The sequence below is a fragment of the Mus musculus genome, chromosome 1 (genome assembly GCF_000001635.26).
Source record: "Mus musculus strain C57BL/6J chromosome 1, GRCm38.p6 C57BL/6J".
In the NCBI taxonomy this organism is placed as follows: Eukaryota; Metazoa; Chordata; class Mammalia; order Rodentia; family Muridae; genus Mus; species Mus musculus.
In genome coordinates, this window is record NC_000067.6 from 14198119 (window position 1) to 14215396 (window position 17278).

At 40.5% G+C, this 17278-nt stretch overlaps 1 protein-coding gene across 15 annotated transcripts in view; it reads right to left on the reverse strand.

Annotated features, from left to right (window-relative positions):
• Positions 1-17278, reverse strand: part of Eya1 (EYA transcriptional coactivator and phosphatase 1) — a 142083-nt gene that overhangs the window by 29166 nt on the left and 95639 nt on the right. For all 15 annotated transcript variants that reach the window (XR_001780756.2, XR_003950638.1, XM_006495452.4 and 12 more), the window contains one exon: positions 10777-10866. Coding sequence is in view for 13 of the 15 variants with exons in the window: in XM_006495452.4 (XP_006495515.1) it covers positions 10777-10866 (90 nt within the window). In the remaining 2 variants the exon portion in view is untranslated. The remainder of the gene's footprint in view (positions 1-10776; positions 10867-17278) is intronic.

Consider the following 17278-nt stretch of genomic DNA (forward strand, 5'->3'; position numbering starts at 1 on the left):
TGTGCACTCCACTTTTGGTGGTCCCACATGACAGAAGCATATGCATGGCCTAGGAGAACTAGACTCTCACTGAAGGTTAGCTACAGCCTTGTAGACTACTTGACACTCTAATTGATTAGAGTGACCAGTGTTCTGTTTGTCTTACCTTGTCGTTTAATCTCCTGAACCAGGAATGTTCTGGATTCCTGATTTTCTGTTGCCAAGCTACCACTGTGGACAGACACCTTTTCCTGGGGTAACTATCCTTTTCCCTGCACTGTGCTGTTTCTGGGACATGCGAGGGGTGATGCTTCCTGCCTGTTGCTCTCTGCTGAGCTTTAGATTTGCTTGCTGAACATGTCAGGAACGCCTTGCTTCCAATGCTTCCAACTTGAATGCAGGATCTTCCTTGCAAGGCTAGCTCCTTCTTTTGAGGTCTATGCCATCGTTCAGTCAGGCTGGAAGTTAGGATTCCTACCTGCTAGGCCCAGCTATAGCTGACTTCAGAACAGCTCTCCAGCTTCCTTTGCTTTCTCTTATCACTGAGGAAAACCTGATGACCTCCCACTTAGGTTACTGACCCTTCCCACCCTATAATTTACCTCCATACTTAGGAAAAGTTCTATAATACTAACCTTTGGCTCCCATGAAATGTGCTTCCCACAAGCCCTGCCTAGACCCTCTCTTCTTTTCCATGATCTGACCTACTAGGTGTCCTCTGTGCTCTGTACCCTCTCAAACGCTGATCCCCAAACCCATGCCCTCATGCTGTGTCATTTTCTAGGGAGGTCATTTTTCTACCCTCTCAGCCTTAACCTAGACTGGACCCCACAAGCTCCCACACACTTCCTTTTCCACTGTCCCCATCACATGTGATAATGTCCCTTTCCCCTCTGTCTCCACTCAGCATGTGTGCTCCTTTAGGCCAGACATGACACAGTAGTGCCTGTGTTCTCTCAGCCAACTCTTGAAATGGAGCTCATTAAGTGTGCTGGTGAATTTCCATTGTCAGCTTGACAACACTGAGTATTACCTATTCTGAGCAGCTCTATGGAAGAGCTGCAGCCTGAATAACTGAGGTGAAAAGACCCTAAATGTGGGTGACATCCTTCCATGGACTGACATCCTGGACTGAATACAGAGAAGCAAGCTAAATACCAGCATTCATTTCCCTTTGCTTCCTGATGGCAGATGCAATGTAATGGGCAACTCAAGCTCCTGTGCTATACCACCACTGCAAAGGTGGGCTGGGCTGTCAACTGTGAGCTAAATGAAAAGCCCTCCCTTCCCTGACTTTTATCAGACATTTTATTTCACCATAGAGTAAAGTAGCAAGTATAAAATGTTTCCATGGTCCTGCATATTGGATGTATTTAATTTTCTCAATGCCCAGCTGATATTCAGAATGGAGCAAAGACCAGTCAAAGTGAAGCACTTTATCAGTAGTGCAGAAGTGTTAAAATAATGTTTCTCTATATTCAACAATGGGAATGTGTCTGTGTCTGTCCACTGAGCTGTCTCCCAGTAATTTCAAAAGAGACATGAGATTACTTGAGTAACTTTGGTTTGTAGACTTGAAAGACAGAGCAAGAAACAAGCACAGCTTCGAAAGCCATGTGGGAAGGAGCAGCATCCAGGAGGGTGTTTCATTTTGTGGCAGCACTGAGGCCATTCATTCACTTCATATTGTGCTCAATTTGATGAGCCAGGTTCAGGGACAGGATGTGTACAAGTCTGGTGAAAAGCTATTTGAAAAATCCCTGAGATCAGCTTTCCATTTACCTAACCAAGTGGTTTTGAGCAAATCCACCCCGCTTCAATCATCCACATATGTAATCTGCAGATACTGCAAAAGTTGCATTCATGGTTTTGATGGAGAATCAATGGATATGATTTGATTGACCTGAGAAGGCACTCCCTGACGTTGGATGCTCTCCTGCCCATCCCCCAGCTTGAGCCAATCAGCCCACCAGGCCTGATGTTCTAGCACTACATCCACCTGGAGGGCTCTCTGCCTGACTGAGGGACTTTATACCGCAAGACCCTTCACCCTGCTGTAGCACTTCCAGGAGTTTCCAAAAGCCATCCTTCAAGACATGAATTCTGAAGACAACATGTAAAACTTTTCAGCCCAAACAAAGAATCACAGAGCCTTGGCCATGAAGACAAGATCTTTACCATGGTGATGAAATCCAGGTGCAGAGGCTATTGTTCACCAGTATCCCTCATGCAAGTCATGACTTGGAGGTCATGTGGCTAGAGCAAGAGAAGGATTCAGTGATCTGTCTAGAATGAGTGATATTTGCATACTAATATGCAATATTTGGCAATATTGCATATTAGTAATATTTTTGGTAAATTGGTAATAATTTTTGTATATCCAGTATGGTTTCTTTGAAATTCTACATGAGCTTTTTGGGCAACAAAGCATATGTGCTCCACACACTTCATTTCTTGCTCCTTATTCAATAATAACTTATGCTTCTCTTTTCTCAAGCTAACAGTGTTCTTCATGAAAAAAAGCAATAGACAACAATAGCACTTATGACCTTGTCAGTGTTTCCTATGTGCCAAGACTCACTGTATGTGATTCACAGGTGTCTGTTAACTCACACAGCACTCATGGGACCCTGAGAAGTGTATCAACATCCAGTTTGACTGCTGGGAAGCATAGATACAGGATGGGTAAATTCAGGATCCACACCTCTAAAACTGTAAGTTAACCATATGATGTTTGGGCTTTGAGTAAAGGTGAGTCGAGTCATGAGTATGTTCACCTGGGTATTCATGGAAATGATTCAGGAGAGAACATACAGGCTGTAGCAAGTAAAGGGAGGAATTTCATAATAAATACTGCAGTGTCGGGGGAGAAGGTGGTATCAAACCAAGAACAGATGGATATGTGTGCTGTATGTATGTGTGGAACTATGTAGTGGGTTCTATTAGCTTGTACCACTGTGTTAGTAAAAAATATTAACTACAGAAAATAAAATTTAAAAAGCAAATAATCTGTCATTCCACTATCCAGAAACAAATCAGTTATTACAGAAATTATTATCTCTCATATTTTAATGAATTAAATCCTTTTATATTTATATGTATACCTTCATTTTTTTAACCCTAAACAAGAACTAGGATAATTATCATTTGATGTCATACCTCTTTGTAAATAAATGTTGTTTTGACAGTGAGATTTTATGCTATGACTTTTAAAAGGATAACTTCAAAGTTTAGGATTTTGGGTAATGTTAGCTGCTTTTAAGATTATGATGAACCTACATTTGCCTTTCGAATTTGGATTTTCATATTATAGAAAGAGAGGTCCTGGGCTGAGGATGTGGCTAAACTGTAGAGTCCTTGCCTAACATTCCTGACACCACGAGTTCCCGGTATCACACAGCCATGACTAGATCTCATCCTAAAACAATGTGAAAAAAAATTGGAAGAAAATAAGGAATATTAAGAGAGTCTTCTATGTAATGACTCTGGGTAAGTAGCTCAGAGTTCAAGTAGACAGTCAATCAACTCTGGCTATAGGGGACTTCCAACTGGATTATAGAGAAGGACACAGAAATAAAAATCACAGAATTTACTAAGAACTTCTGTAGCAAGAAAGACCTCCTCCTCCTCCCTTTGCCAAGTCCAGTCCTAGCTTTATCTGTAGAACTTGAAGTGTTCCTTCCCTATGATCAGCCCGGGGCTTGTGTTCTTGACACATCCCTCCATTCCCTTGCTCTGTCCTGTGTGTTTTCCTTTCTCTTGAATCATTCCTACAAGCACCCAAGTGTGTTCCTATCTTTTATGTAACATATAGGATGGAGGATGGGGAGGTGGCTCACTGGGTAAAAGCACTTGGCACACAACTGTGAGAACCGAGGCAGCCCTCCGCACCCATGAAGGTGCTGAGCAGGATGGTTCACCTATAGCCCAATCAAGTGAGAGATAGAGGAAGAACCACCCTTGGAAGGTTTTCTGTCTAGACTAACTGAATTGATGAGTGAAAGACCTTGCCCCAGTACATAAGAAAGAGAATGATTGAGGAAATTCTTTTGTTTCAACCTCTGGTCTTCACATTCATGTGCATACATATGCACAGCCTTCCACCAACATGAAAAACATATAAACACACTCAAAAACAAAATACCTAAGCAGGCATCTCTGGATGTTATGCCCCCTCCCACACACACCCACGCTACCATGTCTGCATCTTGTTTCCATGGAAACTCTCAGCCTTCTTATCTTCCTCTCCTGTACCTTTCAGGTGAGGCTCATATCTTCCTGCTTCACTTAAATGCTGCTTATCAGATCCACTAGCAGCCAACTTCCCGGTCACACCAGGACCACTCTGTTCATCTTACACCCCAGGCAGCATATAATACAGGAACACCCCCTATTCTTGAAAGTTCTTGAATTCTGATTCCTTGAGTCTTTTGTTCAGGCCGTATGTTCCTGCCTGTCTCACTGGCTAGTCCTTTCGATTTTCTTTGGAGCTCCTATTTCTAGCTGGCAGGGTGCCTAAAACTCAGTCCTTAACATCTTTCTCAATTTACACTCCATCCCCCATGGGACATACCACCTGGTCCTCATGATTTTTACCATTTCTCAAACTATACTTTCAAATTTGCCTCTCTCTGCTAAGATCTAAACCTGTATCCTTCTCTGCCATTTCTTGATGTGGGTGCTGACTAGACCATTAAACTTCCTGTGCTCACTGCAGAAGACGTGACTCCCTCACCCCATGCTCACCTCCTACCATCACCTAGTCTTCATCTTCCTCAGGTATCAGTCCACACTACTAACTCAGGTTAAAAGAAAACAAACAGAAACCCCAGCAGTCCTAAGAGACTCTGTCCCCTTTCCACTAGCACTTCTACCAAGATGCATTGTGAATCCTGTCATACCCAACTGGGTCAGAATTGTGACAGCCTCAGCTCTGGTGACCATCCCCTGTGGCTGCAAACATTTGGAATTGGATCCACTGTACTCAACATTCATTCTTCACTTGATAGGAAGGTTAATTTTTTTTTCTTTTTTCTTTTTAAAGTATGATGCTGATTCCATTCAGTCCATACTTAAAAGACTCCAATGGCTTCCCAGTGAAATTACAAAAGGCTGCACCACAATCTATAAGGCCCTTGTGCACTGCGCCTGTCTGTCTTAGATGCATGATTGGCTTGTCTCATTCCTACCACAGGGCCACCATGCTCACCATTTCTCTCTCAGAATGATTTCCCACTTGAGCATTGTAGCTTCTTCCCGTTCACTTCCTGGGTAACCTCTCCCACAGGGCTCCTATGTTCTATCTCACTCTCTCTGTGCAGTGACAGAACTAGAACCTATGGAGTCACATATGGTAGGCAAGCACTCTGTATCTTTAGCCCAACAAATGTCTCTTATGTTAACCACTGTTCATGTTGACCCCAACTTTTTGATAAACATCAAATTTTCAAAGCTTTTGAATAAAGCATTATATGTCTATTTTACATTTTAGATAAATAAGGACAATCTTATGAATACATAAAAACAATAAAATAATATTTTAATAAGAATAATGGATAACATAAAAGCTCTTTGTTGTCCATTAGTTGTAATACAGATAAAACAAATTCAATATAATTCATTGTGTTAACAATCATCTGTTGCTGATAAAACTTGTCCTCTCCTAAACTGAGAGGGTTTATATTACTCTAAACTAAGGACATAGACAAAACCAAATAATCTTGTTGAGAAAGGAAGCAAGAATCAGTGTTTTGTTCTAACAATGCAGATGAAGTCAACTTAATAAAACTTACTTTTTGTTTATTTGTTTGTGTTTGAGACAGGGTTTCTCTGTAGCCCTGGCTATCCTGGAACTCACTCTGTGGATGAGGCTGGCCTTGAAGTCAGAGATCTGCCTGCCTCTGCCTCCTGAGTGCTGGGATTGATGGGGTATACCACCATCACCTGGCACTAAATAATCAATATGTACATGGCTATCAGGAAGGATGTTAACAGAGTCAAAGTAATGTAGTTCCTTACATTTATCTGCAGACCCCAAAGGCTATATACAGAGCTGAAAATGTCAAGTTGTGTGTATGCAGTGCAATGGGACATTGATGTTTGGCATGTAACTACTGGCTGGCCCACATGTTTTTCTGCAGTTACTTTGGGATCATGAGGGTAACTAAATGCAGAAACCAGCTTGGCTCTTTTCTACATGCCTTCCTCATTGGTACCCAAGAAGCCATTTCTTTGGCTGCTAAAAACTCAAGGCTTCCAGCATCCACAAAGCTGGTTGCTGGGCACCAGAGCTTCTATTTATAGGGGAAAAAAGTACTTTCTCGGTGAATCATATTTCTCAAACTCAAAGAAGTCAGCTTCTGAATGCAGTGTTCCATGCTCTCGGAGGCACACGTGAGGCCAGTACAGCATGCATCATTTGCAGTCACTCAGTTCTGCCATGACTGACAGTTTGAAGAAAGATATTTTTCCCAGATAAAAATAAATGTCTAAATAAGATATACTAAGATATTTGCCAAATAACCCAAGCTTTAGAAAAATAAAATGTACACCACATGTCTGACTTAAACCAAGGTACACACACACATGTCTTTATAGAACAAATCTCCCAGTACCCTCTGGTGTCATCAGGCACTGTCCACAAGTTCCTCACATTGAACTCTGATTCATCAATCCCAGACCCTAGTGAGGCCAGAGCTTCTGTTCTTTATTTTAAAAAGAAGCTAACAGCAAAGATTATTATAAGGTATTTTTTAAAAACAGATGAACTGACCTAGACAGGAGTCGAAGTATTTTTACTATGTATCTGTACAGCAGAAAATCACCCGGACTGCCACATCTGTCTTAGGGTTCTATTGCTGTTATATTTACCGTGGCCAAAGAATCTTGGAAGAGAGAGGATGTATTTCAGCTTATAGCTCTCAAACCACACTCTATCCTGACTGACGAAAATCAAGACAGGAACTGAAGCAGAGGCCATGGAGAAATGCTACTTACAGGCTTGCTCTCCAAGGCCTGCTTAATCTGTTTTGTTATACCACCCAGGACCACCTGCCCAGTGGCGGCACCACCTCCAATGAGCTGGGCTTTCCCATATCACTCCTTAATCAAGAAAATGCTCCACAGACTTGCCCATGGCCAATCTTCTGGAGGAATTTTCTCAATTAAGTTCCCTCTCCTTAGATAAAACTGGCCTACATCAGATTAACAAAATTTCGAACCAGGATACCAAACTAAACAACATACTAGAGAGCTAATGAATAGTGTAGGTCATGACCTCACATGCTGTGTTCACAAATGTTGGGGCAGGTTTCCATCGCCCAGCCTTCATCTCTCCAGGGGTAACACATGAAGTCTTTTCCTGCCTAATTCTGAGGGCCACCATATTGAGTCCACTCATTAGCATGGCAGCTACCATGAAGGTGGATATTACACAGCCCCAAAAGAAAGCTCAGAACAAACTGAATGCCTCGATTCTATTTAGACATCAGTATCTGCACCAAATACTTCCTTTTAAATGCAGAAAGCTCCAGCAGATGAACCCACAGGAAACAGCTTAGATCCCATATCACTGCTGTTGTCCCTGTTTGCAGTTGTTCTTTGAGTACAAATTCAATAGAGAGAACTTTTTTCTCTGTACTGTTAGAAAGTCATACATTCTTCATGTGGTCTGTGAATTGTATCCTTGTTATTTGGAGCTTTTGGGCTAATATCCACTTATCAGTGAGTGCATACCATGTGTGTTCTTTGTGACTGGGTTACCTCACTCAGGATGATATTTTCTAGTTCTATCCATTTGCCTAAGAATTTCATGAATTCATCATTTTTAATAGCTGAGTAGTACTCCATTGTGTAAATGTACCACATTTTCTGTATCCATTCCTCTGTTGAAGGACATCTGGGTTCTTTCTAGCTCCTGGCTATTATAAATAAGGCTGCTATGAACATAGCGGAGCATGTATCCTTATTACTAGTTGGAACATCTTCTGGAAAGAAGGAAGATCAAAGTGTGGATGCTTCTTAGAAGGAGAACAAAATATTCACAGGAGCAAATATGGAGATGAAGTGTACATAAAGTCATTCAGAGACTGCCCCACCCCATCCCATAGACAGCCGCCAAACCCAGACACTATTGCGGATGCCAAGAAGTGCTTGCTGAAAGGAGCCTGATATGGCTGTCTCCTGAGAGGCCCTGCCAGAGCCTTACAAATACAGAGGCAGATGCTAGCACCCAACCATTGGACTGAGCATGGTGTCCCCAATAGAGGAGTTACAGAAAGGACTGAAGGAGTTGAAGGGGACTAAGCCATCAACAAGGAAGTACACATGGCTCCAGCTGCATACACTGCAGAGGATGTCCTTGTCAGGCATCATTGGGAGGAGAGGTCCTTGGTCCTATGAAGGCTCAATAGATGCCCCAGTGTAGGGGAACTAAGGGCAGGTAGGTGGGAGTGTGTGGGTGGGTGAAGGAACATCCTCATAGAAGTAGAATGGGATAGGGAGTTTCTGGGTGGGGAGGGAGACTGGGAAAGAGGATAACATTTGAAATGTAAATAAAGAAAATATCCAATAAAAAATCTTAAAAAAAAAAGTCATATATTCTAAAGAAGCTGAGAAACACTCTGGTTCCATAGTGTCATTTATAAAACAATGACTTCCATGTATGTACCATAGGATTGCATGTGGGACTTTTTGTAAAGTGATATATCTGTCCTCCTAGGGATCAGGAAGTCAAGGGTCTGCTTTGTAAAATTATTTTGATTTTCTTAAGAGTATTGCCGAGGGAATATTTATTACTTTTTTATAGTCAAAGAAATTTGTGTTTGCCGTGACTAGTACCAGGTTTGCTGAGTTAAAAAACATGTAAAAGTTAAGACTGTATAAGTGTACAAACTGACTGATTTTAAAGTGATATACAAGTCTAGAGAAAATAACGTCCAAGGATGGGCTGAGTCTCTCACAGCTATATAGTATTCTTGAGTAAAATAACTGAAAAAAGCTACTTGCATCAGGTCTGAAGCTTGAAAATATTTTCATTATCATTTTATATATGTGGTTGAATTACATATTCATTCTCTTTTGCTCTTCTAGTAAGAAATAACACACATGCAAGAGTAGATTCTGCCATTTCATTCACTTCAAAGACCATTTAATTTTTTTTTCAATACCCAGATCATTAAATTAGAACTTTAAGTGCGTACTTTTAAGATATTTGACTGCTACTGCAGTCTCCCTCCATTCTTCAGTGGAAATAATGTAAATTAAACAAAAAAAAAATCTGTATTAAATCAAAACTGAGTTTGGAAGCTTTCATAAAAAACATATAAATCTTATCGTAAATTATTACTTTGCTTAACTTCTGGCTTTTGTCACACCATTTGGCACTTTTCACAAGCCAGAGTTTTGAATCAATAGCAAAGCCTTGTCTTGATGCATGTACCAACACCAGCGAGCAGCAGCGTGTGGGACAAGGTTCCACTTAGCAGAAAACACCAGTCTCCCCAGTGACCTTAGAGAGAGGCGGAAATCTGGGTAGAGAATTTGAATAGGATGGTAAAATATGGAGCTTTTGTGCTGCCCTCTCACAAAGTGCAATATGACCACAAATCAGAGCTGGGTTTTGAAAAAAAGTGTTGATTATGAAGCTTTTATAAAGGTAATTCTAAAGTTGTCACTCAGAGGGAATTTCCCCCATGTGAACTCACAATGCCTTCCATGCCATTTCCTTGGGGGAAAGCAAACACTCAAGAATGAGAAAATAAAAAATCGCATTTTACTTTGAAATATAAAAATAAATATATCTCTAAGGAAAGAGGGAAAAAAATCAAGTACATTTAAATCATTTTATTGCACTGGAAGCCGCCAATTCGCCCGTGAGTTGTTTCAATGTGGATGAAAAGAAATCAAAACACAGGACAGATGTTGAACAAACCGCATTTAAGTTCCGTCGCACGCTGGCTTTTTCCAAGTGATTTTGGCTCCTCCATTAAATAAGGTGCATTTTGCTTGATTTTGAGAAGGGAAACATCAGGAAATATTTAAAGGCCAATTGCTGCCAATTAACTTTGATCAGTAAAAAGTTCTATTTGAATCTTTGAGATTCTTCTCTGTCTGAAATAACGTACATTTACAAAATGTAGCAAAGCAACAGCTTGATGATTAATGCCTGCTGGCGGCCCTGCGACAAGCTTGCTTCGCAGCGAGAGTTAAATAAACAACTGTCTTGTGAAGAAGGCAGGCAGCTCGGTTATGGTCATGTTTTGTCGCGATGGAGATAGGTAAGAACAATGCCCTTCTTTGTTAGGGATGCAAGTAACTTGTCTGTTAGGGATGCAAGTAACTTGTCTGTCACCTTCATTCGCAGTCAGCTAGACAGCTTAGAGACATTTCCCCCAATAAAATGAGCGGCAGTTAAGACATGAGAAGTCCTAGCAGTCTAAACAGCCAAGATCTGATGCAAACCATCTCCAAAAGCACAGAAGAGATGGGTAGGGACAGTGCTCAGTGAAGATGGTTGCATAACGCCTGCCAGTGTTTAAGGACATACATCTCAATGGTGCTTATGAAACCAAGACTTTGAAAGCTTCTGAGAGTCATGCCTGATAATTAGGAATCTTGTCATCAAATTTGTATAATGTAGGTGCCAACTTTAAATAGCATGAAGAGGAAGCCCCTTGCCCTATAAATACTTTGTCTCAATATTCCGATTATAGGTTTAAAAAGAGCAATATCCAATCATTCTTTCAGAACCAATCACTTATTTTCAGATATATTTTCTTTTTTTAAATTATAACTTACTTCTAGGTCATTGAAAAATAGATGTGTGTCTGCCAAGTTGAAAATCATCTCTTCCATTCGTAGTCCCAGGGAAACAGAAGTAGGTGGATCCTAAAAGGAGAATTTTACAGGTCAGGAATTTGTACGGTCATCTCATTTCACAGGAAGGCAGTGACTGCAAAGATGGAGCACACATGCCACTCCAGGAGAGCTGGAAGTTGGCTCAGTGTTGTGAATCGTTTATTCCATGTGGAGGCTTCAAGGACCTCTTATAGGAAAGGTGCTTCAAGTACACCACTAAGCATCATAAAGAAATAGCTTGCACCCAAGTGTAGGGGTCTTAGACATATGAAGTAGAGGGAATTCATGCCACGATCCATAAAGAATATCTGTACTTACTATCCAATTATTAGAAAATAAAGTCTAGATTACATTCTGAGAGGCAACAAGGAGAAACCCTACTCTGGGGGAATAAGTCTCATGTGTGTGTGTAATCAGACTGCCTGCCAGATTCCAGTCTACTCAATACAGAAGTGGGGGCTGAGCTCACTACTTGGTACCATGGTCAACAGAGGCTGATGCTGTGATAACCCCAGTACCACACCACATAGCCAGAACCATACTGAAGGAAGTACTAAGCCAAGAGGATCCACGAACTGCTTTATAATGCTTTAAGTCATCGCCAGTCCATCTGTCCTACCACCTTAATACCATCTATTAGCATTGGTGAACTTGGGGGATATGGAGATAGTGTTATTCTTTATTCTTCATTTTTTATATGTGAAATTCCAAAACCAATATGCTTTCTGGCTGCAATCATTTATGCTAAGTAGAAAAAAGTCCTAGTTAGAAAGTATTAGAAGGAATATATAATCAGTTTCTAAAGCTTCTATTGGCTCTCCAGTAACCACTCTGTATATACTATTTTTGCTTTTTCCAAAAAATAATCATTTCTTAAAGTAATATCATGCAATTATATTTTATTATCATAATAAACATTTGGGATAAATACAGAGTCTACCTAACAGAAAAATTGTAAATATACAAATTATTCCTTCAGGTGTGCCACCCATGCAGCAGGGGTTACCCTATGTCTCATTATAGTCTTGGAGCCAAGAACCTAAAATTCAAAGAAAACCTCACTCCTCTCTATTACTATTGCCCAACATGGAGGGCACGCATTTCCTGCACTGTTTACACACTCTGTTGCTAATCTCAAGACTTGCCCCCTGCTTTGAACACTGTCCATGTGCTTAGTAAAGCATGTCCCGGAGGATCCAGCACAGGACTCAGCCACTCCTGCTTTGGGAGCCCTAGAGTGACCAGCGAGGACCTTCCTCTACTCTCCCATAGACTAACTGAGCAACACCCAACAATAAGAGTCTTGGAAACAATCACCCATGGAAGGAGTTACAGAGACAAAGTTTGGAGCTGAGACAAAAGCATGGACCATCTAGAGACTGCCATATCCAGAGATCCATCCCATACTTAGCCTCCAAATGATGACACCACTGCGTACACTAGCAAGCGTTTGTTGCAAGGACCGTGATATAGCTGTCTCTTATGAGACTAGGCCGAGGCCTAGCAAACACAGAAGTGGATGCTCACAGTCAACTATTGGATGGATCACAGGGCCCCCAATGGAGGAGCTAGAGAAAGTATCCAAGGAGCTAAAGAGATCTGCAACCCTGTAGGTGCAACAACATTATGAACTAACCATTACCCCGAGCTCTTGACTCTAGCTGCATATGTATCAAAAAATGGCCTAGTCGGCCATCACTGGAAAGAGAGGCCCATTGGACAGGCAAACTTTATATGCCCCAGTACAGGGGAACGCCAGGGCCAAAAAATGGGAATGGGTGGGTAGGGGAGTGGGGGGAGGGGGTGGGGGACTTTTGGGATAGCATTGGAAATGTAATTGAGGAAAATACGTAATAAAAAAAATAAAAAAATAAAAAAAAAAGAAAGTAAGTCAAAAAAAAAAAAAAAAAAGAAAAAAAAAAGAGTCTTACTTCTCACTTTGCCATGATCCTGCCATCTTTATACACCTAGCAGAGAAAAGGAAGTTGCGATAGAAGGATGGGGCGCAGACTCTGCACTCCACTTAGGACAACCAGCTGAGCTCAGAGCACCTCTGATCTATACCATCCACTTCACTAGCTCCGCCTACGTTGTTAGAGCCACCCAGCACCGCCTACTTCCTACTTTTGTAGTGATGAAAAGGAAAGGGAATGGAAATGTGGAAGGATGGCATCCCTAGCTTCTCCATTGCTCTACTAACTAATAACAGTGGAAAAGAGACAGAAGACAGTACAGACGCACTTCTTGTCAAGTCATTCTGACACTTCACCTTACTTATATTGTCCTTGCTTAACGCCTCCTAATATCTAAGAATGTCTCGTGTTGTACAAGGCTATAAATACAGTTTGTAAATAAGGAAAACAGACAGACAACTAACTCATTAACTCTTGGTTTAGAGGAAACTGTGCTCAAGAATTCTGTCAATACATATCCTAGAAGAAACCAACACTCAAATATCCAGAACAGGACTGATTAGCTAGGACAGTTCAAACAGCTGTTTCTAAAACAAAACATCATACTATGGTGTACAGAGGCCCTAGACCAGTGGTTCTCCACCCTCCTTATTCTGCGACCCTTTGATACAGCTCTCCAGGGTACAGTAACCCACAAGTATAAAATTATTTCATTGCTACTTTATAACTTCATTTTTATTGCTACTACATAACATGTAATTTTGCTACTGTTACAAATCATACTGTAACCATCTCATATATGACCTTATGAAAGGGTCATCTGACACCCAAAGGAGTGACACCCTCAGGTTGAGAACCACAGCACTAGTTGTTCAGGCCAATGAAAACACCCTGTCTTGCTACAGAACCCTGCCAGCAAGTCTTTTTATGTGGTGAGGGTAGAGACTTACCATATCTATTTAATTGCCAACCGTGAAATAAATGTACCTCATAGTACTGCTGCTGTTACAAAGCCTTATTTCTTCAGATATGGTTGCTTATTTGCATGAGCATCAAAAGAATTACTCTCTTGCTTGTTAACATGTAACACACTTCAACTTTTCTTCATAAATTACAGAAACAGCTTGCTTGTTATTAATATCTTTCTTTCATGGTTTTTATACCTGCCACTTTATGGTACTGTTTCAGAAACATTTCCTACAACAAAAATATACTTTGGCAGTTAGAAAACAGGAGAGAAATCTAGACTAGGAAGGAGGATGGTAGAGAATAGTATTCTTGGACATCTTTTAAATCCTTAAAGAAACAAACAAAACCATGAGCTAGTCCTCTCCCCTCCCCCCTTTTCCCTCCTCTCTCCTCTGTTCTGTCCTCTCTCCCAATCACTCTCCCAAATCTAGACACTCCTCAGCTATTACAAAAATAAAAAGAAATAAATGAAATAAAGGTTTGGCAAAATACACCACTTCTTGCTACCTGGAGCATCCTCTGATGTTTTCCAAGCTTACTGTACAGTTTGCAAAGTAGAGCCCTAGGAGGTCCCTCCTCCTTGACATCCCAATATTCTTAAGGACCAGATTTATGCATGTAAACTGACCCATCAAGTGCAAAGACACCTCACATTGCTTCACCCAAGAGAGACTAGCAAGGGAGACAGGCAGCTGGCCTGGATTTGCCTATACAATTTGAGCAGCCAATATTATCTCAGGACAGATTTTATTTTCCTATCATAATAAATATTATTTTAATACCATTACACCTTTTTTTAAAAAAACATACCTGATGTAAAATAAACGGGAAGAGAGCTAATCCTGGACCATTAATAAATCAGTCTTAGCTGGATGGGCTATTGTGGAAAATTCAGAAGAAGAAACAAAACAAAACAAACAAACTTTCCACATTCTTGGACCAAAAGTGAGACATGGAAATCACCATGTCTTTGGCTTAATTTCACTTTTCTTGAAATATGCACTTCTCTTGCAAAAACAGATTCCAGGCCTGCAGTTATGAAAAATTTAGAGCTTTGCTCTCGTTTCAAAGTAATATCTCATTTTAAGAAAGACTTGTTACCAAATGTGCCCACTGTCCCTCAGGGGAGTTCGTCACTGCTGTCTTCTTTCTTCTTGGCATTTCTAAAGCACCGCTTTTCCTCTTACTACTTGAGCTTTGTCCTCTCCTTGTAAGAAGTAACAAGTACCACCTCCTTGTAGGAAGAACTCATTACCAAATGTGTCCTGTGCTCAGCTTCTAAGGCCACTTGCTGTCTACTCTCACCTTGACATTTCTGCTGTCCTGGTGTCAAGAACTCCACTGGTCTTTTCTGTGCATGCAGTTAGAATCTATGGTATATAGAATCTATCTATCATTTGGTTAGAATCTGATCATCTATCAATCATTTGGTACTCATCCTTGGGCCTCACCTACTCTACAGTCAATTCAGGCCACCATGAAACCCAAAGAACCTGCTGGCCATAACCATACCAGACTTGAGATATTGGCTATAGGATCACAGGTTCATCAGCTATTGTTCCTCTGGCTATAAAGCACCTGAATTTCAATGTCTGTCAAGTCAAGTTCATCTTATTTTCCTATGCCGGATGTATCCCTTCTTTACGAGAGTGGTATCCTTCCAATCTCAAACTGTGGCTTTTTAATAAACAGCATCCCATCCCTAAAACAGGCCAATCAGAGCATTGTGATGCAGTGCTTCAACCCGATCTTTCCGTATTCCCTACCTTCTTCCACATCTTTACTTGGTGGTTTTGCTTCAGCCATGGGTCTTATCAATGTATCCACCACTGGAATCTCTCTCTTAAGGTATCTCTTTCCCACTTTTTAAAAATAATTATCTAAACATTATATCCTAAGCAAAAAACCCAAAAATGTCTTATTTTTGTTTACTTCTCCAGTGTACGCCTTGTTTTTGGTTTGTCACAAAATACTTTCTTCAAAAGATTGTGAGAAGACTGATATCTACTATATCATGCCTGTATTTAACTGTTTGTTATAATATATATAGTTAACTTGTTCTATAAATATAACTTAAATACATCAATTCAGACGGAGATAAATGCAAATTCATAAATGTATATGAATCTGAAGGTGTTATGTATTTAGATAGATTTAATTATTGCATAAGAACAAAGCAAGTGGTTCTGATGAAAATTCTCACAGTGTCTGAGGCAAAGGAATTGCCATCAAGGAATCTGTTCCCAGAGTTCTCCTACATTATTATATTCTGTTCTCTGATCAACTTATCTTTTCATGTCCTTCCTGAACACTATTTCCTCCAAGCCTGATTCAACATTATTTGTTTTTTTCCCACGCAGACTCTGCAGTAACATGGGTGCAAAACCATTTTATTTGCCAATTAAATTTGGAAACACATGTGAAGTTCTAGACCAGTATGTGACAAATTACAAGCAGCCAAGGCCTTTCTGACAAATGCTAATTTTCACCACTAATATTATAGCCACAACTGTGTGATTGTCCAAACACCGAACTGCAGGCCATGGCTGCAAGAGGTACATCATAGTCTACATTCAATCTGAATGTGAAGATAAAGCAAAAGCTATTCTCAGAAGGCCCATCCTCTGAATTTTAATAGACAGAAGTTAATGAATCATTTCTATGGACCTTGAGAGTCCTCTAAAGTTGTATGGTAAAATCTTCATCCATGGGTTGTATGCTAAAAGACAAATAGTAGAACCTTTAATAGGTTGGTCCCACTAGGAAGTTCTCAAGTATATCGGGCATGTACTTCAAGTGGAAATTGAGACCCCTCTTTTTCATTTCCCAGGCCTACGAAGACTCTCTTGTCTTTCCTAAATTCCCCTACTAAGATGTGCTGCCTACCCAAAACAGTAGTGCAAACCATTCTTGGATGGCTGCTTCCAAATCCACAAACCAGAATATATCCCCTTTCTTTATAAACAGATTATCTAGGGATTTGTTGCAGTGTTAGAAAACCGAGAAACATGGCCACCTATAAGAGTTAATGCTAATGTTTAGTGAATCATAAGTTCAATTCTATTGTAGTTATTACACCAAGGCACATTCAATAAACTTTTTTACACAACTTTTCATGCCAATATTTTAAGAATAGCAATGTTTTTCAGAGCCTAGTCGGGAGAATGATGATTTTAGTGGAAACTCAGTTGAGAGAGTCAGCATAAGCACCCTTAGGAGGGACTGCCATGAGTTCTCTCTAAAGATGCCAGCCAAACATTAGGGCACATAGCTGTTTATCAATGTATGGATGGCACAACTCTAGGATGGTGGCAATGGTGTCCAATAATGAAGATCTAGGGAATTTAGGAAAAGAAGTCATGTCAATGAAATCTATACATGTCCATGAAAAATAAGAAGTATACATTGATTGAAAGGCAAGAAAAATAGGATGAACTGTAAAAATAAAGACACTCCACCAACTAAGGGTCAAAGAGAATGGCCTGGGCTTAGTGGTAACACCCCTCAAGTTCATAGCTGACATTACACTCAATGGTTAATGTCTAGAAATGTTCTAGGAT